Source organism: Chiloscyllium punctatum, chromosome 26 (genome assembly GCF_047496795.1).
Source record: "Chiloscyllium punctatum isolate Juve2018m chromosome 26, sChiPun1.3, whole genome shotgun sequence".
Lineage (NCBI taxonomy): Eukaryota > Metazoa > Chordata > Chondrichthyes > Orectolobiformes > Hemiscylliidae > Chiloscyllium > Chiloscyllium punctatum.
This window is the reverse complement of record NC_092764.1, coordinates 18,626,644-18,650,911: the sequence shown is the minus strand read 5'-3', so window position 1 is coordinate 18,650,911 and position 24,268 is coordinate 18,626,644. Positions and strand designations below refer to the sequence as shown.

Genomic DNA, 24,268 nt, shown 5'->3' with positions numbered 1-24,268 from the left:
GTTATCAGATGGAGGCGGGATCGTGGAATAATCAAATCAGCTATGATTATATTGAGCAGGCTTGGAGATCCAAATGGGCTAAGTCATGTGGTCGTTTGTCCCAAATTTCAAGAGCTTTATTCGACATAAAATAGACACCGATTGAAGAAGTGCATTTGAGAACTGCCTCAAATGTACATCGTGTATGGGCTTTTGACTGTGTTTGATTAAGTGGGTGCTGTCTCCCTCCATTTCCCTGGAAGATAACCCCCTCCTTCGCCATTATGTAAAGAAATTTATTGCTCAGATCTTTTGAGTATAGCCATTGTGATGCTATGTTGAGGTTGTACAGGATGTTGGTGAAGCCTCTACTGAAATACTGTGCACAGTTCTGGTCGCCCTGTTACAGGAAGGATATTTTTAAGCAGGTGACTGTTCAGAAATGATTTAGCAGGATGTTGCCAAGTATGGAGAGTTTGGGTTATAAGCAGAGGCTTGATAGGCTGGGACATTTTTCACTGGAGCATAGGAGATTGTGGGGTGACCTTAAAGAGATTTATAATGAGGGTACAGATAAGGTGAATGGCAGGAGTCTTTTCCCCATCAGCGATTTCAAGACTGGGGGCATATTTTTAAGGTGAGAGATTTTTAAAAAAAGACAGGAGGGGTAACTCTTTTTTAGACACAGTGGTTCGTGTGGTGGATGGGGCTGTGAAATGATGGATGGGGATATAGTTACAATGTTTAAAAGTCATTTAGATAGCTACATGAAGAAGAAACGTTTGGAGGGATAGGGTCAAGCACAGACAGGTGGGCCTAGTTTAGTTTGAGATTATGTTCGGCACAGACTGGTTGGACCGAAGGGTCTGTTCTATCTGACTGTATAAATATAGAGAGCTGCCAGTTATATGGTTAAATGTCGATCATATTTGGAAGAACCATGTGAAACCAAGTTTAATCCTGTATGGAACGAGCAGCAAGCATGATAAATCGAGCAGTGAAAGTGAGAATGTAAAGGACATTGCTGCTGGTTAGTTGCATCAAGTGAGGAGAGAACCCTATTCCACTCTGCCTCTCTCATGGTGTAGTGTTTAAAATTAACGAGTGTGTAAAAGATCTTGCTTTTCTTTATTGCTTGCCAAATACTTGGGTGTCAAAGTAGAACTCGGTTTAAGCACTGGGCACATGTCCTTAAGATGTGATATTTGTCCTCATTATCTTCATGTATGGAAGTTTTGAAAAGAGAATGGAAAATCCTCCCATTCAGCTGCCTTGGTTTCAGCACAACCACCGTTAAATGCAGCATGTGAGGTGCCAGCTGTGGCCTCATGTTTGACACTTTTACCTCAGAGGCCGAAGGTTCTGGGTTCACCATGGGCTTATGCAACAAAAGCCAATAGTTCTAACACAGTCCTGACAGAGAGCTGCAGTTGTTGAGATGTTGCCTTTCAATGAGATGTTAATCTAAGGCCCCTTCTGTCATCTCATATGGATGTGAAAAATACCAGCACTGCCCACACCTGATTGCTTTCTAGAGTCTCTCATTCAAAAGCATGATGGGACAGAGAGGACCCTGTAAATTAGAAGACCACTTGATTCCCTGGCAATGGTAATGGACAAGGAAGAACAAAGCTCTTCTTAAAAATATGAAATAAGGTCTTCGGGAGGGCAGATAGAGTCTTGGTTTAGAATCTAATCTAAAAGTTAGCATCACTGACAATACAACACTCTATTACCGGACAGTACAATACTGCACTGAACTGTCACTTCACTTCATATCTTTAAATCTCTGCAGTTGGGGGTAAATGCACAACCATTCCTTTCAGAGGTTAAAAACACTATCCATTGGAGCTAAAGCCAGCATTCACAGAGATCTACTGCATAGAAAAAGGTCACTTGCACCATCGAGTCTGTGGTAATCAAAAACAAGCACCTAAGTACGGTGTTTTAACGCAAAATTACTATCACTGAGCATGTTGACTCCTTTCACAGAAACTTCTTTACAATGCAGCTGAAAAATATCACACGTTTATCACTCTGTACATGATTTTATTTTTGTGATTTTTGTCAGAAATTACAGCAATATATTCATAAATACCTAATTACTACATTCAACAAATATATTACATTACAATAAATCCAAACAATACAGTTAAAACATAATTTTCACAGCATCAACCACCCCACCCCCCATTATAATGGAGGCCTCATCTTCCTCCCTCAAAAGAAAATGATACACTGAATGTGCATAGGCTGTAACAGAAGTGCAGAGCTATAATCCAATCTAACCAGTGGCAGATTTATAGTTGCAATGACCTATAAAGGCAGCTCTGCTTGTGAAAAGCAGGTGTACGACAAAGGGAAGTAGGCTATTAGCAACAGGCCTGTTGACTGCGAAATGGGGATCATGGCTACAAGGAATGCACTATTGTTTGTTAACTCTTTTGCATTTGAGCACTAGTCTTGTCAGGTTTGTGGCTGAAATAAGGGCAGCAAGTGATTTGCTGCAGCAGGTGACTTCTCGTGGCCTGGATACTGGCAATTCCGCTATCCTTTGGTATTCATCATGGCTGCTCACGACCTACATTAAGTACAAAAGGTAGGGTGGGGCGGGGGGAAATATAATGCTGTACGACAAAACATTGCTTCATCAGTCCGAGTGTGAGGGGGCATCCACCCGCTACCATTGGCATTAGTTTTCTTTAGGGCACTTCATTAAGTTCTGGATTAATTCTCAGAATAAACATCACAAATGGTCTCAACAAGGCTCTGTGGTGGCACTCAAGACAGATAGAATTAAAGAACCATCTGGAACTGCCTGCTTTTTGATTTAAGCTCCGAAGAAACACTGATCTTCTTCTTTGGACTAACAAAATCACGTGACTTCATCTTGACCTCACAGATAATCGCACCCCTGTCGTTGGGTTTCTCACAATGAGGTGGGAATGGAATTGTATTTGACCTGATTCCCTCATCAAGTCCTCACTCCTATGAACAGCGGTACAACCAACACCAATTCCAACCAAAGGTGGCATCTGTGCAATCTCATCAAAGGTAGATGGCATCACATTCTCAATAATACTGGACAAGTTGCAGATTCTTGCAAAAAACACCTGTTCTTCCCTCAGAAATCAAATTTGCAAACAGATCCTTGAGTTTCCCCATGTTAAAGAGGCAAGTTGTTTTAGTTCTCAGCCTGTATGTTTATAACTGTTATAGTATAAGGATTCTGTTGCCAGGTCAGACTGTTGCACTTCACTTCAAAAACCCAAATAAACTGGACAGCTCCAATAAGAGTTATGCACACCAATGCACTCACTGTTGAATGTAAAGTCCATTGTGTGCTCCCTAGTCAAGAATACTTTATCATCAAGGATGCTGTTAATGGGAAATATGTTAACCTTCTCAAGTGCATGCCCGTACAGAGTTTGTTCACCAGTAGCAGTCACATATGTCAAATACTGACTTCTGCGTTTCTTAATTGGAGAGATGTGCACACCTTTCTTAAAAAATTAAATCAGTCATTGGGAGACAAAGTAATTTCCAAACTTGTTTTAGTTGTATTTGTTTTAGTTGTATGAGTTGAAAGCCTTCTGGACACTGTTCACTCACTGGGTTTACCTGTAGTACTGACCAGTTTCTTATTGTTCAATAGTTTGGGAAACAACAGCAAAGATTTACAGAGATACAGTCTGCCAAGTTAACATGGATTGGTCAAGGTAGAGTCATTAGAAAATAAGTCATTGGAAATTCCAGTCAGGTCAGAGGACTCTTGGACGAAGGACAAGCTTTGCACAGGACTCAGTTATCAAATGGAATACCCAATGGCTAGTATCTGGTCCAAGGTATCAGTTAAATAAACGCAGGCTGAAAGACACAGCAAGCAATAGGTTGTTGGTGGCATCTTCAAGTATTAGAACGAGGCCAAATTGTGTATTACAATCGTACATATGCCATGTTAAATATAACCAGTGTGACAATGTTTGTCATAAAATGACTTCTATTAAGCATATCTCCTATCATAATTTAGCTAAACTGACAATGATGGCAGTTTCTGTATGTGGGCTTATTGGTGATTTGGCACCCAAGGGTAAATGGTTGATGATAAATCACAATAAGAGAGAAACCAGCTTGTTGATATCATCAGTTATATTTAATGGGGCTGTGCAGAACAGTGACAGTGTCATCAACAAAGCCCTGGTCAACAGTAAGATTGACTGAAGACACAGTTGGTAAGATGGTGTTTATCTCAGTCACCGAATAAATGGAGTACCTGGGAATGAGTGTGCAGATAGGGAAATTGTTGTAGTGAATCTCGTAGATAGAGTGTGTGGGTAGCATATATCTTTGTTGTACAGTATGAAGGACGTAAAGGAAACCCTTTCTATTCACCATATAATTCCTGCTTTCAACCCCTGCCCCCCACCCCACAATATGTCAGTCAGTAGAAGGAAAACTAATTACCTACAGCACTGCAGAATATTAACACCAACGAGACTTCAAGTCTGTATGCACTGAGAATGGATTGTAAGTATCCTTGCCCTTTCTTGCTAGATTCCAGAAGCACTGATTTGTTAAGCTCTGGTCCCATGGGTTCCCAGCCACCGTCCAGTACTTCACTCACATTTGTCTTCCTGTGTGGCAGTGCACATCAGAAGAGGTTTTACATTGTGGGGGCTCAGTTTCTATTTTTGAAAGTATCCTTGCTCGACAACCATGCACAGACGCACTCTAATCTGAGAGGAAGCAAGGGCAGGAACCGAGGCTGATTTCCCTCCAAACCAGGATAACATTGAGTGCACAGCTTTAGGCTAGACAATGTTTCTAATGCGGAAGGCTCTATAACACATTCAGCAGGCACCACCCTACAGCTACGCTATGTGGTGAAATGGGCGTACGTTTATCTTTTCAAGTGGGTAGAGCCTGATGAACAAAAGAGAATCTGGTGACATTGCAACATTGAGAGCTGGGACTTTCTGCAGTGGAGGGCTGGCTCTCTCTGTAAATACACTAATGGTTCACAATATGGCACAAAACCCATTTAGGAAGAGCTGCAATCTGATTGAGCCTCCAAGTGATTGGCAACAAAATTTCCAGGCGCAATTAGCCTTGCACTCAACACTCAAGTGAAATTCCTCTGAAGTCTCCCAGGAAGTGAGTCTTGCCTTCTTTAACCTCTTAGTGATTCATACTTACTAAAGCACAGCACCCAATGAATTGTTGGCTGTACTCCATTAATCAAGGTATGACAACTACTGGGGAAAAAAGGTGACGGGGAGGGGGTGATGGGGGGATGAGGAGGAAAGGTTGCACTAACAGTCTCCTCCTCCCCCTTTATGTGTTATCTACATGGGAAGGTTTGGGAAATGCAAAATGCCATGTAACAGTTGCAAGCAATTTACAAAGAAAATCGGATAAATCAAACCATGGCTCAGCAGTGGGTTAAGCGCTCCCATTATTTCTGTTCCCAACAAAATAAATCCTGCAGCACGGCACTTGGTAAAATGGCATGGAACCTTTTTAAGTTGAGTGACAATTCGAGACGAGAAGTGGGAGAACACACTTGTCCTCGCACAAAAGGGCACGGACATCTATAATGTCAGGCCTTCTAATGTATATCGTTTCCAAGAAGCTAACCTGTGAGAAAGGCTGCAGAAAAGTCCCACTTACAAGGGACTAAAGCCTGGAATCTCCACTGAAAAGAAGGGTCACGGGTTTTGAATGAATGGCAACAAATATGTTAGCATTTTTCATTCTTTTAATTTTCCGTGCACATCCAGGAAGCAAGGCTCTTGGTTACAAAGAGCAAGACTGTTTATATTTTGCACGGGAGAAAGATTCAAACAAATGTATCACAGAATGCTAATGGGCACAGAAATGCGTTCATTCTCCTCTCTCTCCAGGGTGTCGTAACTAATGTCTCTGTTTTATGAGTTTCCAGAGAGGGTTTCTGATGGGATTGTCATGGCTGTAGTCTTCCCTGACCTTGCACCAAGGGGGAAATTTGGAGATTACAGTTACAATGAGTCACATTATCCTGCACTATCCCAAAGAACATCATTCTCCCAACTCAGTACCATTCTAAACGAGTACAGGCCCAGTGAAATGGCTGGGGGAATTAGAAAATGCATATTTAACTCTTCCATTGCACCATGTGTGACAGTGCTGTGCAGATACAAAAAGAGAGGAAAAATGAAAAAGTTATTTCTCTTATACAAAAAGGGACCATTAGACAGGGAGACCCACATCGGCTTTTTCACGAGTGTGCCTCAAAAGGGGGCAAGTTCAAAACCATGTATATGTCTTCCGATTTTAATGAGTGTTAACTCTCCAAGCGCAAAAGGAACTTTTTTTTGATGTGAAAGAGATTGAGTGCCCACTATAGGCGAGTGCAAATTATGTACGAAAAATTACAGTACAACAGGAGGACAGATAAAGTAGCTGATACAGCCACACATCACTAACAGTGCTCACCTGCTCCGAGCACACATAAATAACAGGGAGGAAGGGGGGGGAGTGGGGTGGGGAGGCAGTATGATTGGGGGGGGGGGGGGGGGGGGTGGCAGGATGTAGAGGCTTTGAATCCTCCTGTGCAGAAATCTTAAACTGGTGCCACATGAAAACTAGAGTAACAGAGCATGCACCAGTGAAAACCAGCTCGCTTTCTTTCTCTTTCGGATTTCCTTTTAAAAACATTTACATTTTTTTTGTCCTGACCAGCAGCAGTACGAACACTAAAAGCAAGATATTTGCCAAAGCAGAAACATATTAAAAATGGCAAGCTTTAATAACAATAATTAAAGTAATAAAAACATACAAAATCTGTTTTCATTTATATACAGTACAAGGCAAAGCACCTCTTGTGTGAAAAAATCCTTTTTATTTACTTTTTTAATTAAAAAAACCCCTGCCCTTCAGGCTCCCATCTTTCTACTTTTTTTTAATGCATACACTCAGCTTTGTAACATGCATCTCTTGTGATTTAGAAGATTCTAGTTTCAAGGTACCTTCAATCGCCTTAAGTGCATTTTTCGTGTTTTTTTAAAAAAAGCCTCATTATCTGAGCGAGTCTTGAACTGTCCTATTGTGGCCTGGTTCAGCTGCACTACAAGGGTTGTGAGGGACAGCCAATATTTCAGATGCTTTTTAATTGAGGGACGGGTGGGAGTAGGTATGGGAATGCGGGAACGAGAAGAGATTTCCAAGGATTTTGGCAGACGGACTGATGGAAGGGGAATCCTGTGAGGGAAGGTGGAGAGCCAAGGTCCTTCATTCTCACGGGGTCAGCACTCGCAGCATCTTCCAACGGATTGGGTTCTTCTGCTTCTTCACTTTCGGGCAAGAAACATCCAGGCGAGAAGTCCGACTGAATCTGATGTCCTGTCCACGCTGCTATAGTAGGCCACTTGACCGAAGGAGTCAATGTGTACACTGAATAGGTTAGTGTCGGCTCTGGGAGCTCAGAATGAGGTCTCCGAACCCCGTGCTTTCAAAAGCAAACTGACTTGTCCTTTTAACCAGAAAAAGAGGGATAGAATAATGATAATCAGATCAAACAGGCTGGAAAAAAAAGGTTTCCTTAAGCAAATTTATGTAAAAATAGATCCAGAAGTCTCATTACAGTTGCATTGCAATGTTCATTCAAATAGGTTGTTTCTCCTTCGACCCTTTGCTTCATATGTGGCACGTTTCCTTAGGTCTTGCCTAGAGTATCAATTCCAATGGGAATATTAAATACCAGGATAACAAAATAGTTTCTCTATGCTGTGGCTGAGCTAACAGGGATGTCACCTTGGGTAGGACTTGAAATAGCTTCGAGACCAGTGCATGGTTGGGAGTGCAAGGCACTTTCTTAAATGGTCCAGCTCGGATTGGAGTCTTTCCCTTTCAGAGGCAACTTTCTGCTTCTGAGCCAGTAGTTCCTGCATTTCAAACAGAATCAGACACACTGGAATCAATTATCAGCACCACCACTCATAAGTTGCTTGACTTTGAATTATTTAAGTTATTTAACTTCGAGCCCTATTCGGACACAAGTTCACAGAATTGTTAGTTATTCTGAAATATGCAGACAGCTGCCTTCCCTCCAAGTTATTAATTAAATTCACGAGCTGTGAATGGAACGTCTAGATTTTTTACTTATAATTCCAGATTGTTGTGACCTGGATCTTATAACTGGTTTCCTCATTGAAGGTCCTTCTCCCGCCATGAGAGATTTAGCAATGCAGGCGTTCAAAGAGATAGCTCATTAACATTTTCTGAACTAGAGATGGACAGGAAATACAGAAGAAAGTGAGGACTGCAGATGCTGGAGATCAGAGCTGAAAAATGTATTGCTGGAAAAGCGCAGCATGTCAGGCAGCATCAGAGGAGCAGGAGAATCGACGTTTGGGCATAAGCCCTTCTTCCTGAAGAAGGGCTTATGCCCGAAATGTCGATTCTCCTGCTCCTTGGATGCTGCCTGACCTGCTGCGCTTTTCCAGCAACACATTTTTCAGCATGGACAGGAAATGTGTCATCCACACCTCCAGAAATTTGGGTGTTGAAGTTTTGGCTGTGGCCAACCAATGGATAGACACAAGTTGCCTCCTATATTATTCCCTGCTCTCCTGCAGATGTTGAACTGTGGCCACACAGGTCAGTGGCTCTCTAACTGGGAGCCATACAGACATTCCAGGGAGTCCATGGAATAACGTGGCAACACTTGCTCAACAGGACTTGACAGGACCCTGCAACCACCAGAGGATAAACGTGGATTTCAAAAGCTTCCTTATGTCCCTTCCTCCAACATTATATCAGTCCCAAGCCTCCAACTCTTCACCGCCCTCCGAACCCATCCATCACTCCCCCCTCTGGCCTAGCACCTTCTCCCTCACCTTCATCCACCTATCGCTTTGCCAGCTACCTCTCCCCCCAGCCCCACCTGCTCCCATTTATCTCTCAGCTCTGACCCACAAGCTTCATTCCTGATGAAGGGCTTATGCCCAAAATGTTGATTCTCCTGCTCCTTGGATGCTGCCTGATATGCTGTGCTTTCCCAGCACCACCCTCATCGACTCAACAGGACTGACAGGTCTTATGCATGGAAAGGAGACACACCCAACCGTTATCCTTAAAGCATTGTTGAGACACTCTTTAGGTGCAGCATTTCAGATTCAGTATTTGTTTTTAAGTATTATAATCCATTCGACAAAGGGCATTCATTCAAATAAAATTTCAGTGTCACTCTGTGGGATGAGGCCATTGTCCAGGGGACAGTCCGACACAGTGAGATAACGCACCAAACCTTATCCTCTCTCTGCAGCCAGGCAGAGTGACCAACAGCACAACCTGTGGTCAGTCTATCACTCTGTCTCTCTCTGACCACCAACAGGCCAACTCAATAGTCAAGGCACTCTGAAGCTAACTGTTGTACGCCATCCTATCGTCCACTCTGGACAAAAGGAGGTAGAAACTTGGGTCCTGAGTACACAAGACATTTACTAATTCAGCTCTGTCACTACAGAACTACAAGATGGCACCGGATATGGTTGACTCCTTGTGAGCTCCTCCATGCAGATCTAAGTTTCCTATTTCCTCCAATTGTTCTACACTCTTTTCGTAACAGTTTCTACCCTACTGTTGTTAGAATACTGAATTGACTCTCAAACTCTTAACATCCACCTGTACCTGTTTTTGTTTTTGCCACTGTTTACCTGTTATTTACTTGTCTATGCTACTTAACTCTGTGATCTGCCTGTATTGCTTGGAAGACAAAGCTTTTCACTGTGCCTCGGTAAACGTGACAATAAATTCAATTCAATACAATTACAGAATAGTCACTGCACCGAGGCCATTAGGCCCAATGTGTCAGTACTAGCTCTGCACAAAGACAGTACATTGATGCTATTGCCCCAGTTTTTCCCCATTGTCCGACAACTATTCCCCCTTTAGATAACAACACAATGTTCTTTCCAAACTATCACTGAAGCTGCCGCCACAATACTCTTTCATAAAGGGACAATCACTGTGGGAGGTACAATTTAATTCTCAAAGTAGACCAACATGGTCTGGGTAAAACTTGTTCAGTGAATAAAACTTTATCAAGGTTCAAAGCTCTTCGTTTCTATTCCACGGGGTGGCAATTTTGCTGGTGTCCAATGCCATCCAGTGGACAGCAGCCTCATTATAAACAGCTGGCTGGTTAGGTTGCTGAGTACAAAAGATGGAACACGTTCTGGACTGTCAGCCCTTGAGAACTCCATCAGGGTCCTATCTGGTTAATGTGGTGCACTTGCTGCTGCTCTGATATAGCCATTTCAAGGACCTCATAAGAATATTAGGGTTACGTTCTGTGCCTCAGTACTCCTGTTCCCATTGAAATGAGAAAAATCAGTCCAGGGGTTTAACAGTCCAGTATAAACAAGAGAATTGTCACAAAATGTTTCATCTCAGCACTTACCGACATACTGAGGGATAGCTGTTCTGCAGTCAGGCTAAGGTTATAGTGAAATGTTTCTAGACGTCGGCACTGGGCCTGCAGAATCTGCCTCTCAATATTTTGTTCTGTAATGAAATTATGAATTTTGTGTTACTTCATCTGCTTGAAGCATTAACTTGTCACCAAATCATTAGCACTCTAATCTCAGAACTCAGCTTAACAGTAGCAACAGGCACAGACAAAACAAGGTCATTTAACTGATTGAGGTTTACAAAATCATGAAGGGTATAGACAGGGTGGACAGAGACAAGCTTTTTCCCAGGGTGAAGGATTCAATAACAAGAGGTCACTCTTTCAAGGTGAGAGGTAGAAAGTTTAAGGGGGATACACACGGCAAGTACTTCACACAGAGGGTGGTGGGCATTTGGAATGCGTTGTCAGCAGAGGTGGTTGAGGCAGGCACGGTAGATTCATTTAAGATGCGTCTGGATAGATGCATGAGTGGGTGGGGAGTAGAGGGATACAGATGCTTAGGAATTGGGCGACAGGTTTAGACAGTTGATTTGGATCGGCTCAGGCTTGGAGGGCCGAAGGGCCTGTTCCTGGGCTGTAAATTTTCTTTGTTCTTTGTTTAACTCCTTAACTAAAAGGAAAATGTTGTGATGCGGGAGATTGGAAATAAAAACAGAAACTGCGGGAGAAACTCAGCAGGTCTGTGGAGAAGGCATCTCCAGCACTTCCTGTGTTTTCTTAAAATCTCAGATCTCCAGCATCCACATTATGTTGCTTTTATTAAATTCATGAGCGATCCTCTCTCCAGAGATGATGTCAGACCTGCAGAGCTTCTCCAGCACTTTCTGTTTCTATTTGGTTGTTTATCTTCATGCCTCCTGTTCCCTTCAAAGACTTTCCTTCTGAAGAGGATACAGGCTTGGTTTTCTTGTCAAGCATCCTTCGGTCTCTGTTGTTCACTCCCCCCACTGAAATGGGTGACTGCCACATTGCACTCTTCGGCAGTTCCTTCGATTCGTTCGGAGGATGTGAGCATTGGTGGCTCAGGACAGCATTTATCAGATTAGATTAGATTAGATTCCCTAGAGTGTGGAAACAGGCCCTTCGGCCCAACAAGTCCACACTGACCCTCTGTAGAGCAACCCACCTAGACCCATTCCCCTACATTTACCCCGAGTAATGCACCTAACAGTGTGGACAATTTAGCATGGCCAACTCACCTAACCGGCACATCTTTGGATATGGGAGAAAACCGGAGCACCCGGAGGAAACTCACACAGACACGGGGAGAATGTGCAAACTCCATACAGACTGTCACCTGAGGCTGGAATCGAAGCCGGATCCCTGGCGCTGTGAGACAGCAGTGCTAACCACTAAGGCACTGTGCCACCCTATCACTCACCCCGAATTGCCCTCAAGGTGGTGGTTGTGGTGCAGGGACAGGAACACAGCAGTAGCAGAACTGGCAACAACTCAGTGGGCCTGCTGGGAGTGGGTCCAAGTCAGAGCAAATGGAGGGATTTAAATGTATTCAATTAGTAAAATCTGAAATTAAAAAAGTTCATCTCAGTAATGGTCAACATGATTGGATTACGATACGGTGCAACTGGTTCACTGAAGTGTTTGCGAATGGCTGACTTTACCATGGGACTGGCCTATATTTGACTCCAGATGCACTGTAAGGTGCCTCGCTATTACCCACCACCTGACATACAGCGTACCTTCCACATATTCCTGGTAAGCCTCAAAGACAGCTTCAATGCCCTGCCACTTTGAATGGAAAGGTCGCGATTCCTCCTCTTCCTCCTCTTCATCTTCATTGTCAGTTTCCTCCTCACGCTCGTATGCCATCCCTTTCCGGGTCTGGGTGGCACTGTGCTGCCCGTTCTGGTGTGTAAACTCAGCTCGGCTGGCAGAGTCCATCTCTGGAATGTTGTAGCGGACAGAGGCATCAAGCTTGTGATTCTGTTCTGCAGTTAGTGTCGCCGTGGTACCTGAAGAGAAACAAGATTTCTGTGAGGGCTGGGGTGAATAAATGAAAATTCCACCATGTGGAAAGGGGCAGGGGGAGTAGAGAGATGACTGGGTAAAATAATCAGAGAGAATATCTCAGGAATGCTCACTGTGAAGACCTAGTGGACTGTAACTCATCCACTTTGATGAATATAGGGTCAGCAGGTCAGCTCAGTGGTCAATCTTATGCACTCTCTAGATTAGTGTCAGAAACCTACGATGCCATTCACATTCCAGGTTGGGAAACAGAATTACAGCATTGTTATGGTGCAAGAGGCAATTCAGCCCCTTTGTGCTTGCACTGGATCTACTACCTTGTACCAATTTCCTGCCTTTCTATCCAAGTAATCATCCCTTTTGAATGCCTCAAACGAACCTGCCTCCAACACAGTTCTAGACAATGCATTCCATACTCTAACTACTCACTTTGAGAAAAAGATTTTTCTCACATCACCCCTGTTTCTTTTGCACATCATGTTAAATCAATGCCCTCTTGTCATGAGCAGCTTATTCCCATCAACACTTTCATAATCCTGAGCAGGTTGAAAACCTCTATCAAATTTCCTCTCAGCTTTCTTCTCTCCAATAACAGGCTCAACCTCTGCGATTGTTCCTCATAACTGGTGTCTCATCCCTGGAACCATTCTTGTAAATCTCTCCTGCAGTCTCTCCAATGCATTCATATCTTCCCTCTAATGTGGCACTCATAACTGTATATAATACTCCAGATGAGGTCAAACAGATGTTGTATATCACCTCATTGCTCTTGTAATCTATGCCCCTATTAATAAAGTCAAGACGACTGAATGCTTTATTTATGGCTCTCTCCACCCTGGGACCCTCCAACCACATGGCATTAATGTGGATTTTACCAGTTTCTGCATTTCCCCTTCCCCATTTATCCCAGTCCCGATCTTCCAACTCGGCACCGCTCTCTTGAACTGTCCTACCTTTCCATCTTCCTTTCCATCTACCCACTCCACCTTCCTCTCCAACCTATCATTTTCACCCCCACCTTCATCTACCTATCGCATTCCCAGCTACCTCATCTCCAGCCCGATCCCCCTCCCATTTATCTTTCAGTCCCCTTGGCTCATAAGCCTCATTCCTGATGAAGGGCTTTTGCCCAAAATGTCGATTCTCCTGCCCCTCAGATGCTGTCTGACAGGCTGTGCTTTTCCAGCACCACACTCTTTGACTCGCCACCTTTACTGATCTGTGCACATATCCACCCAGGTCCCTCTGCTCCTGACCCTCCTTTAAAATTCTACCTTCTAATTTACATTGACCTTCATTGCTCTTCTGACTCAAGTGCATCAGCTCACACTTCTCTGCATTGAACTGTACCTGCACACTTCATCATCTTTGTCAATGTCCTTTTGAAGGTCTGCATTGGTCTCCTCACAATTTATAATTCTTGCAAATTTAACGTCATCTGCAAACTTTGAAATTGTTGCATTCACATCACGATCGAGATCACTAATTTGTATCAAGAAATAACTACAAATCCAAATTTCTCCGGGATCTTCCTAGAACGAATGTACGGACACAGACAGACAGAGATTCTTGCTTTCACCAGCTGGTAATAAAATTCACATTGTGTCAATTTCTTTGCCTTTTTATTACCTCCAACTGTCTTGCTTTAGTTAATATCCCGTCCACCACCTTAGTTCAGCAATTTGACAACCAGACAGCTTTTTGTTCATATGTTCAAAGGCTATGGGTGTCTCTGGCTAGGCTGGTATTTATTGGCCAAAGGGCAGTTAAGAGTCTGGGTCTGGAGTCATATGTAGACTGGACCAGGTAAGGATGGTTACCTCCCTAAAAGAGGTTACTGAACCAGCTGGGTTTTACAATAACTGTAATGAGTTGCCATTAGGCTAATTTCCCCCCCAATCCCAACAATCGACAGTCAGCATTACTCTCTTACTTGCAGATTTCTATTGTGAGATTCGAACACAGGTCCCCAGGACATTACCTGTGTCCCTGGATTCACAGCCCAGCAACAATACCACTGGGGTGTCACCTCCCCTGACTGAAGGCCAGAAATCAGCGTGCTTAAAGTGACCACAGTGAAACAGGAGCTTCCTTTCATCACAAGGCAGCAGTGTACCTGTGTTTATCTTGGGCTGAATTTCAGCCAGAAGCACAAAGCAAACTAATAAAAAATGTAAACAAATAATCATTTGCAATTACCGCAGGGAGACATGCTCATAACTTCCTTTCGTTGAGAAGGCAGCTGGTTAATTGGATGCTTTGAGAGGGAGCACTTGCAGTGATCAGGTTCAAACCCAGCATGGGGTTAGCTTCCTGGAGCAAGAAACTGTTGCTAAATTTCTTACATTTCGTAGGAAGCAGTAATCAATCTGAAAAACACGGGCAGAGGGCAGCACTTGCAAACTCTCCCCCTCCTCCCTACAATTGGCCTGTCAAAGTGGCTGATGTCTTTGAACACGGGAAAGGACTACAGGACTTGCATTTGTAAAGCACCTGTTAGGTACTGGGGACATCCTAAGGTGTTTTATGCAGCCAATGACGTACTTCTAAAGTGTACTTCCTGCTGTCATGTGGGAATCACTTGTGGACAGGATCACTTGTGCACAGCAAGACTCCACTCTGAGATCGATCTGTCTTTTTTTCTCTGAAGGCAAGTGAAGAGCTGGCTTAGATTGTGGAACATGTCAGATACACTACTCGAGATTTCTCTGTCCTTGGCTGGAACCTTCCCATACTGTTAGGGCTCGAACTCAGGACCAGGAGGATGTTTCGATGTGAGGGCACCAAGAGTGTGATTCGACTGACGGTGGCCAAAGGTAACAGCAGCCTATCAGGCCAGAAGGCACAAGGACAAGAAATAGGCCATTCAACCCATTGAATCTACTCTACTGTTCAATGAGATCGTGGCTGATCTGATGGTCCTCAACTCCACTTTCCTGCATTTACTTCCCCATAATCCTCAAGTTCCAGACTCATTAAAAATCTGTCTACCTCAGCTGTGAATGCACTTAGTGACTCAGCTGAACAGCGCTCTGTGGTAAAGAAATCCACAGATTTGCTAACCTCTGAGGGAAGAAATTGCTCCTCATCTCTGATTGAAGTGGGCAACCCCTTATTCTATGACTACGCTGTCTGGTCCTAGATTCTCCCACAGGGAAGGCAACCATTCCACAGTTACCCTGTAAAGTCCCTGAGGAACCTTGTACATTCCATTAAGGTCGCCTCTCATTCTTCGATAACCCAATGAAGACAGGCCCAATCTATTCAACTGCTCCTCATATGACAGTCCTTCTGTACCCTGATTAGGCTTTTAAGCTTGCCTCGCAGAATATTTAGCTACCCAACCTTGGAATGACCCTGGGTACTGCTGGCACTGTCAAGCTGAAGCTAAAACCCATCAGCCGGCTGAAAGTGGCTTAACCGAGTCAGTCCGTAAATCTCAAGGTCCTCCCCATAGTTGTCCCTGCATCTCCGGTGGAGGGCTAAGTATGTCAGAGTTGTGGTTACTGGGATGATTTAGAGAATATTTTAAAAATTAAATACCTCGTCCAAGTGTCTTCCTTTTGAAGGCTGGATACCTCAGGAACACAGCCACTCCCTTTTCGCTGGCAGGTGTGGGGTGGTAACCCTGACACGATCCTGCCCCAGAATTAGTTTTAAAAGGTTCTGCCGCATAACCTCAGTCCGTACTGGGGTAGGAAAGCTTCCATCATCCCACTGCTCACTTGGGAAAACTCCCGGTGAAATGAGATCTGGAGCACACGAACAACTTTTCATTCGAGGAGCTGTGGCCAGCATCCGCATTATCAGATTGTTCCTCAGTTGTAAAACGTCAATGAACAGGAAAGCAGGTGGGACTAACAGGAGTGACTTTAGGTGGTGGATATTGGGTACCACACAGTCAGGTGTCATTGCAAGAGAATCACAGAATTGTTATAGCGCCCAAGATGGTCATTCGGCCCAACCTGCCTGTACCCGATTCTGCAAACGGCTGTCATTACCTCGTGCCAATCTCCTGCCTTCCCCACCACCACTTCCCACATGTCATCTTTATCCAAATAATCATCCAAAGAGCTCCAGAATGCCTCAGTTGAACCTGATCCCACCCAGGCACGGCCTTCCACACCCTCACATATCGCTGAATCTTCAGGTTTCCCATCACTTTGCTCTTGTCCCATTTGTTGCTCAGTTTAAATCTGTGGCCTCGAGTTTTTGTTCCTTTTCTAGGTCAGACCAGCTTCTTCCAAGCAGCTCTAGCCAAAGTTTGACAGCCTCTATCAGATCTCTGCTCAGCCTTCTCCTCTTCAAGGAGGAGAGGTCCCAACCTCTTCAATCTATCCTCATCACTGAAATTCCTGGACTGGAGGGCATGCCTTTTCTCATTGGAGCGAAGAAGTATGAGAGGCAACTTGATAGAGGTTTACAAGTTGACAAAAGGCAGAGATAGAACGAATAGCCAGAAACTTCTGCCCATAGCGGAAATGGCTATCATGAGGGGACATAATTTTAAGGTGATTGGAGGGAGGTTTAGGGGAGATGTCAGAGGTAGGTTCTTTACACTAAGAGTGGTGGGTGTGTGGAATGCACTGCAGCAGTAATAGTAGAGTCAAATACATTAGGGACATTTAAGCGACTCTTGGATAGGTACATGGAAGGTAGTACAAGGGAGGGTATGTAGATTAGACTGATTTTAGAAGATAAATGGTCAGCACAACATCGAGAGCTGAAGGGCTGTTTTATGTTCTCCTCAAGGAACCAACCTTGTAAACCATTTCTGCATTCTCTGTCCAGTGTGTTCGCATCCTTCCTATAACGTGGCACCCAGAGCTGGGCGCAAGAGCTGGAGTGGATGTTCAAAGTCCCATGGAATAAACTGAAAAGTATTCTCTTTCAATCAACATCATCAAAATACTGACTGGTGTTGGTAGGAACATTACTGGTGGAAAATGGCTGTAAATCTAGTGTGGTCCAAAATATAATTAATGGCACAAATTGCTTTTGGATGTTTAGCTGTTTGAATCTAGCTTTGTTTACCCTGAAATCCACCCATTCATGAAGCCTCATCATAGTAATGCAGTTTGGGGCACTTAGAATGTGACAGATTATCAGCAATGTGCACAATACTGTTCAGAAAGAAATTCATGGAATCTTAGAATCCTTACAGTGTGGCCCATTTGGACCCATCGTGTCCTCACCGACCCTCTGAACGGCATCTCACCCACCCCTTACCTTACTCCTGTAGCCCTGCATTTCCCACGACCAATCCACCCATGTGAGGCACATCTTTGGACTGTGGGACGGAACTGGAACACCCAAAGGAAACCCACGCAGACACGGAGAGAATATGTAAACTCTACACGGACTGTCGCTGGAGGCTGGAACTGCACCCAAGTTCCTGGCGCTGTGAGGCAGCAGTGCTAACCACTGAGCCACCATGACACCCCTCTCCTTCCCCCTTGCACAATTAACTCCTGGATTTTTCCTCAGGCAGCAGGAGCAGGCACCTCCTCCCATGAATCATTCACCACAGGGGAGACCCTTCAGCCCATCGATTCTGTACAAACGACCACCACGTTAGTCATTCCCACCTACCTTTGTGCTTCTGCAATGCTCGCTGTGTGGACTGCAGCACAGACTCGTGAAACTGCTGGGCAAAGTCCTCAGCCATGAACACCTCCCAGGGCTTCCTTTTCTCGTTCAGGCTGTGCCCGGTGCCAGGATTGTCTTTCTGGAGGGCAGCTGTGGTGTTTGTGAGCACGCTTACTGTCCTATTCCCAACAGGCCCCTCGACAGGCCTAGTCTTGTCATTGTGAGGGCCTGGCTCCTTAGGCTTCGACGTAGCCTCTGAGGCTTTCGCTGGCTCTGCACTCTTCCGGAGTTCCGGCACAGCAGGGGTGGCGCTTGGTGGCCTATCGGATTCGGCAGAGGTGGAAGACTCGGCTGCGCCCACTGCAGAAACAGAAAGGTGCATGTGATTTTCAAGATAGGTGCCTTTCACAGCTGTGCTGTATCGCATCATTGTGCTCACAGCCAGGTACAAATGACTGTTTCAGTAAAAGGGATTTCACTTCAAATGAAAACATCCCCTCGAATAGTGGTGACTGATGTTTCCTTGAAGCTGCACTGCCCACACAGAAGCCTCAGAGCTACCACACAAGCCCTGTTCTGAGGGAAATGGGTGCACAGTCCCACAAATAAACGGAAAAATACTGTGCACTCACTAAATCGGGCCATGCACAACAGCTTATTTCAAAACGAACCTCAGTGACGGCTGGTACTGAGGCACTGTAATCCACAGCTCTCTCTAATACATGAACACTTGGGTGGTCCATGCATGTGTGTGTGTGTGTGTGTGTGCGTATCTGTCCTCACATGTATGTGTCCATCCGCGCATATGTCCATCTGCATGTGTCTGTCCGTGTGTGTGCGTGTGTGGGGCGGGGGGGGGTTAAAATCAGCTAGAAACTGCTGGCCAGCCTATGAGTGCCTCACAGCACTCAGTCTGCACCAGAGGCTCACCCCTGGGCTCATGTTAATGGCTAGCAAGCCCTTGCTTGTGCCTCTCTTCACCTTTAACCCCAGCTAAGATTGGCTAACTCAGCAGGGACTGAAAGTTGAACTAACACCCTCTGGATCTGTCTGGTTCAGAACTATAGAGGGCAGTGGGATTTACAGATAGAAACTCGAATCTCCATTCACAGCTCCTTTCCTCAGAAGCCACTGATTCCCTGAACAGTGGCTAATTTGGATTCATCCTGTGAGGGAGGGACTGGGAGATAACTGGACTGTTTCTAATGTTGTCCCAGTCAGAGCAAGTTTGGGATCAAATCCTGATCCAAACAGCTCAGTATCATAGATTTAGCCAGTTGGTTGCATTGCATGAATTGGGGGTTTGGACACTAAGTGACCAGCATTCTGGCCAAAGACACAGCAAAATGTAAAGACAAAAATATCTACTTAGTGCCTCACCTCTGCCTAAACTGTGACTAGCACACGGCATGAGGCAGCATTTCTCCCCTTCTGAAAGCAAGTGCCAAATATTAACCATTGAAACTGAAAGATCTTAATCGCCTGACCCCCCTGGTCATCATGATATCAGTCTGAAAAAGGGAGATTCTTGGAACCTCAAAGACACTCACATAACAACATCACCCTACCCAACCCTCCAATCAGAGATGTTCCGACAAATGTTGCTGCAGTGTTCCCAACATTTAGGAAATAAATTGAAGATGATTCCAATCACACAACTGGATCATTTGAGCATGACTGCAGACTTGGCAAAATGGCCAGAATCAATCCCCCAGCAAAGATGCCCACCCCTGTGTTCCACAGTAATGTAGGAACTCCAATCCTCATTGACTTAAGCCACTCCTCCTATTAAAGGTCACTTTCTTTGCTCAAACTGCGTTGCCAGTGAGTTGTGAAGGATTTTTCTTTGCCATTCAGGTCAGGAAGACGGGCTGAGATCACTTAATCATCTTACCGTCTATAAGACAGAGAAGCAAACAGCCAAAATGGGAATTGCAGCTTCAAGCACAGAGTTTTAGGTTTGTTTATTCAGCAAATATGAAGTCAGTTTTGAAGGAAGCAACTGAGGTTTGATTTGGGGGTGGGGATGGGAGGAGGGCAGAAGATCGATTATGTCCCCTCTCTCAACCATTTCCTGAGGTCAGACCCATTGGCAAAGTTTTGGCAGGCTCTAGCGGGAAGGGAAGAGAAATGCTTCAAAGTAAAAGGAGAGAAATGGAGGGAGGGACAGTGAAGTATACGGCGAGAGACAGGAAGATGTGTGAAAAAACTAACGAAGCTGTGTTTGAGCAGATGAAAAGGAGTTCGGAAAAAAAAACCCTCCACCGGCCGCCACTGTATTGCTGGAGGGGAGTCACCCCAGAGGTGCATCCCCATGTGCATTCCGATTAAACCAGCAGTTCTGGAGCTTCTCATAGACCAGTTACAAAAGGACCTCTCGAAGAGATCAACACTCACCAGTCTGAGATGAGCTGGGACTGCTACACGATGGAGGGGAGAGGTATTTAAAAGGTGCTTCTGAAGGCTGGGTCTTCTGTTTTATGGAATGGATCATTTCTATCAGGGTCTCCTTTTCTGTGTGTGTGAGAGAGAGGGAAAGAAGCGCCAATAAATATTAGGGTGAACACTGATCTTTAAACAAACCCCAACAGCGAATTGAAACTGTGTGACAGAGCCAGGCGCGTTGGTATTTAGCTGTGGGACCATAGCCAAGTGTGGGTTAATTCCGACTCAGCATGAAGCTGTTATCCAAGTCTGACTGAGGTCTATTAAAAGTGGAAGCTGACCAATAATGGCTGGAGATCAAATGGGTGATTTTAATATCTACATACCCATTTACTGAATGTGTGGAAAAGAAAACTCACATAAATTGACAAGGTGTGGTTAATAACTTTTGACTTTAGTTGGAATATTCTTTTAAGATTTTAACGAACCTTTCACACACTATGCTCTTCATATTATCAAAATCAAAGTGCTTCATCTATTGAGTTCCAGTTGGTGGCAGGAAGCCCTCATGCTGGGGCCGTTGGGGGTACTTGCACCTCAGACTGGAGGGAGCAAAGATCAGTAATGTGGATAAACACCATGAACAGAGGAGTAACATGGGAAGGAACTGTCAGGGCAGCCAGACAGGACTCAGCTAGTCTCTCTGCCACCTCTGAGTCTGAAAGGTGTGGATTCAACTCCCAGCATGGAGGCCTGAACACTAAATTTTGACCAATGCTCCACTGCGAGGCAGCTGCACTACTGGAGGTGCTGCCCTTTGGCTAAGGCACTAAATCCTGTTCTCCCTCTTTTCCCTAAACCCTGCTTGTCCTCTGACACCTTCACTACACAGGGCCATAGAGGTCTACAGTTCGGAAAAGGCCCTTCAGCCCATCGAATCTCTGCCGGTCAAAAACAACCACCTAATGACTCTCATCCCAATTTCCCGCATTTGGTCATTTGCCTCATATGCCTTGGGTCAAATGATCTCTAAGACTGGGAGGGCTAAATGTGGATGGGATGGCAGAACAGACACTGGAACAGAAATAAAGAGAACCCCTCATTCTCAGGGAGGGAGGAGAAGGGCTGAGAGTCAGTGGGGATGGGTGGAGGTGGGGATGGATACAGAAACAACAGAAACTCCAACCAAAGGCCCAGAGGCTGCTACTCTCTGGATAGTCAACTCCCCAGCACCCCCCACCTCACCGAGAAACAGATGGACGGGGGAACAGACCTTTACCTTTTCTTTTCTCCGGGAGTATGTGAGCGAGGCTAAAAGATGTCAGGAATCTCTTCTTCTCGGCGAGGTCGGGAGTGCTGTTCATTTCGTCGGCGCTGTACTTGTTGGTGGGCAGGGGCCGCGGTGAGGGGGCCTGCCGCTTGGTTGAGACCGGAGGCGGTGAAGGACTCCGCTCCATCAACATCCGGCGCCTCTTGCGTCGTTTCTGCTTCAACAGCTCCTCCCTCCGGGCCTGGGTGGTCAGGCTGAAGACTTGCAGGAAGCCCAGTTTCTAAAACCAATGGAAGAGAGGTCGAGATTAACTCAGCAGCCTCAACAGGGCGAGATAGAATAGAATCCCTACTGTGTGGAAGCAGACCATTCAGCCCATTGATCGAGTCCACAGTGATCCTCCAAAGACCATCCCACATAGATCCACCCTCCCACCCTGTACCCCTGCAGTTCCCATGGCTAATCCACCTAGTGTGCACATGTCTGGACACAAGGGTAATGTTGCATGGCCAATCCACACAAACTGCACTATGGAGGAAACGAGCACTCGAAGGAAACCCGCACAGACACGGGAAGAATGTGCAAACTCCCCACAGACAGTTGCCGAAGGTGGAATCAAACCCGGTCTCTGGCGCTGTGAGGCAGCAGTGCTAACCACCGTGCCAACCAAGAGGGTGCCAATACTTCAAAAGGAGGGAACTGCTCCTAACTTCTTGTTGTTCTCTATTCACAGTCTCGGCCATTATCTCATTGATAGAGAAACTGGGTAAGCACCTGAAGAGGTGAACATTTGGAGGGATAGGGAAAATCTTGCAGTTATACAGCACTTCTGACAACCTCCAAATATCTCAACATGCTTTAGAGACAATGAGGTATACTTTGAAATGTAGTGACTGTTATAATGAGAAACGTGGCAACCAACTTGCACGCCGCAAGTTCCCACAAACAACAACATGATACAGAATCATGGAGTCATTGAGGATGGAAACAGACCCTTTGGTCCAACCAGTCCATACAGACCCTACTCCCAAACTAAACTAGTCCCACCTGCCTGCAATTGGCTCAGATCCCTCCAAACCTTTCCTATTCATGAACTTATCCAAATGTATTTTAAGCATTGTAACTGTGCCCACATCCACCACTTCCTCCCGAAGTTCATTCCACACATGAATCAGTGTAAAAAAACTTCCACCTCATCTCTAATGATCAGACTTTGTCCAAGACACCAGGGAGAGCTGAGCACATTAGCTTTTACTTTCCCTCAAGCCAGGCAAGTTCTCAGTTTAACATCTTACCCTAAAGTTGCCACAGCACACCCTGGGGACTGTAATGGAGTGTAAGATTTTGTGCTTAAGGCCTGGATTGGGATGGAGAATCTAGAATTCAGAGGAATGTGTGCTAGCAATGTAGCCACGCTGACCCACTAGGTAATAGCAGAACTGTGGAATAAAACTAACAGCACAGCCGTTAGAGATCAGCCACAGGCATGATAGATTGTAGATTAAAAGGCCTCTCATTGTAGTGTAAGATTCTGTGCTGAGCTCCTCCAACCGTACATCTTTCTGCCAATCCCCAGAGGAAAGAACAGTCAACATATCCATCTGAATGAACGACACAAGCCAGGAGTGTGGTGGAAGCACTCAAGAAGCTCAGCACCATGTGAACAAAGCAGGCCAATCTGCACCCCATTACACTGACCAACATTCACTCCCTCCAATCACTAACACACACTGTTAGCAGTGAGTACCAGCTGCAAGATGCACTGCAGTATCTTACCAAGGTTCCCACTACAGCCCATTTCAAACCGAACTCCACCAACTAGAAGGACAAGGGCAGCAGACAAACGACATTTGATCCTGGAATTATATCGCCATTCCTTCTTTGCTACTGGGGCAAAATCCTGAAACTCCCTCCCTCACAGCACTGAGTGTCCGTATACCACAAGGACTGCAGTGGTTCAAGAAGTCAGGTTTTCCCAAGTACAACTAGGGTTGGGTAATGAATGCTGAACTCCCTAGAAGTACCGACAAAGAACAAAGAACCTTATCGCACACGAACAGGCCCTTCAGCCCTCCAAACCTGCACCGATCCAGATACTCTATCTAAACCTGGTGCCTATTTTCTAAGGATCTGTATCCCTTTGCTCCCTGCCCATTCATGTATCTGTCTAGATACATCTTAAATAATGCTATCATTCCCACCTCCAGCACCTCCATTGGCAATGCGTTCCAGACCCCCACCACCTTTGCGTAAAGAACTTTCCACGCATATCTCCCCTAAACCTTTCCCCCTCACTTTGAACTCGCGACCCCTAGTAATTGGGAAAAAGCTTCTTGTTATCCACCCTGTCAATACTGCTCATAACTTTGTAGATCTCAATCAAATCCCCCCTCAACCTCCTTCTTTACAATGAAAATAATCCTAATCTATTCAACCTCTCTTCATAGCTGGTGCCTTCCATACCAGTCAACATCCTGGTGAACCTCCTCTGCACCTCTCCAAAGCATCCACATCCTTTGTTACCAGAACTGTACGCAGTATTTCAAATGCGGCCGAACCAAAGTCCTATACAACTGTAACATGACCTGCCAACTCTTGTACTC

General features: G+C 45.1%; 1 protein-coding gene across 12 annotated transcripts in view; it reads right to left on the bottom strand.

Annotated features, from left to right (window-relative positions):
- Positions 1–6,743: 6,743 nt before the first annotated feature.
- gse1b (Gse1 coiled-coil protein b) overlaps positions 6,744–24,268 on the bottom strand; it is a 627,491-nt gene continuing 609,966 nt past the window's right edge. For 9 of the 12 annotated variants that reach the window (XM_072595890.1, XM_072595895.1, XM_072595901.1 and 6 more), the window contains 6 exons: positions 21,669–21,945; positions 20,408–20,524; positions 18,014–18,370; positions 12,133–12,405; positions 10,421–10,524; positions 6,744–7,901 (listed from right to left, as the gene is read on the bottom strand). In XM_072595890.1, coding sequence (XP_072451991.1) covers positions 7,767–7,901; positions 10,421–10,524; positions 12,133–12,405; positions 18,014–18,370; positions 20,408–20,524; positions 21,669–21,945 — 1,263 coding nt within the window. In that variant the 3' untranslated portion in view covers positions 6,744–7,766. The remainder of the gene's footprint in view (positions 7,902–10,420; positions 10,525–12,132; positions 12,406–18,013; positions 18,371–20,407; positions 20,525–21,668; positions 21,946–24,268) is intronic. The other 3 variants (XM_072595891.1, XM_072595892.1, XM_072595894.1) reach the window with 3 other exon arrangements.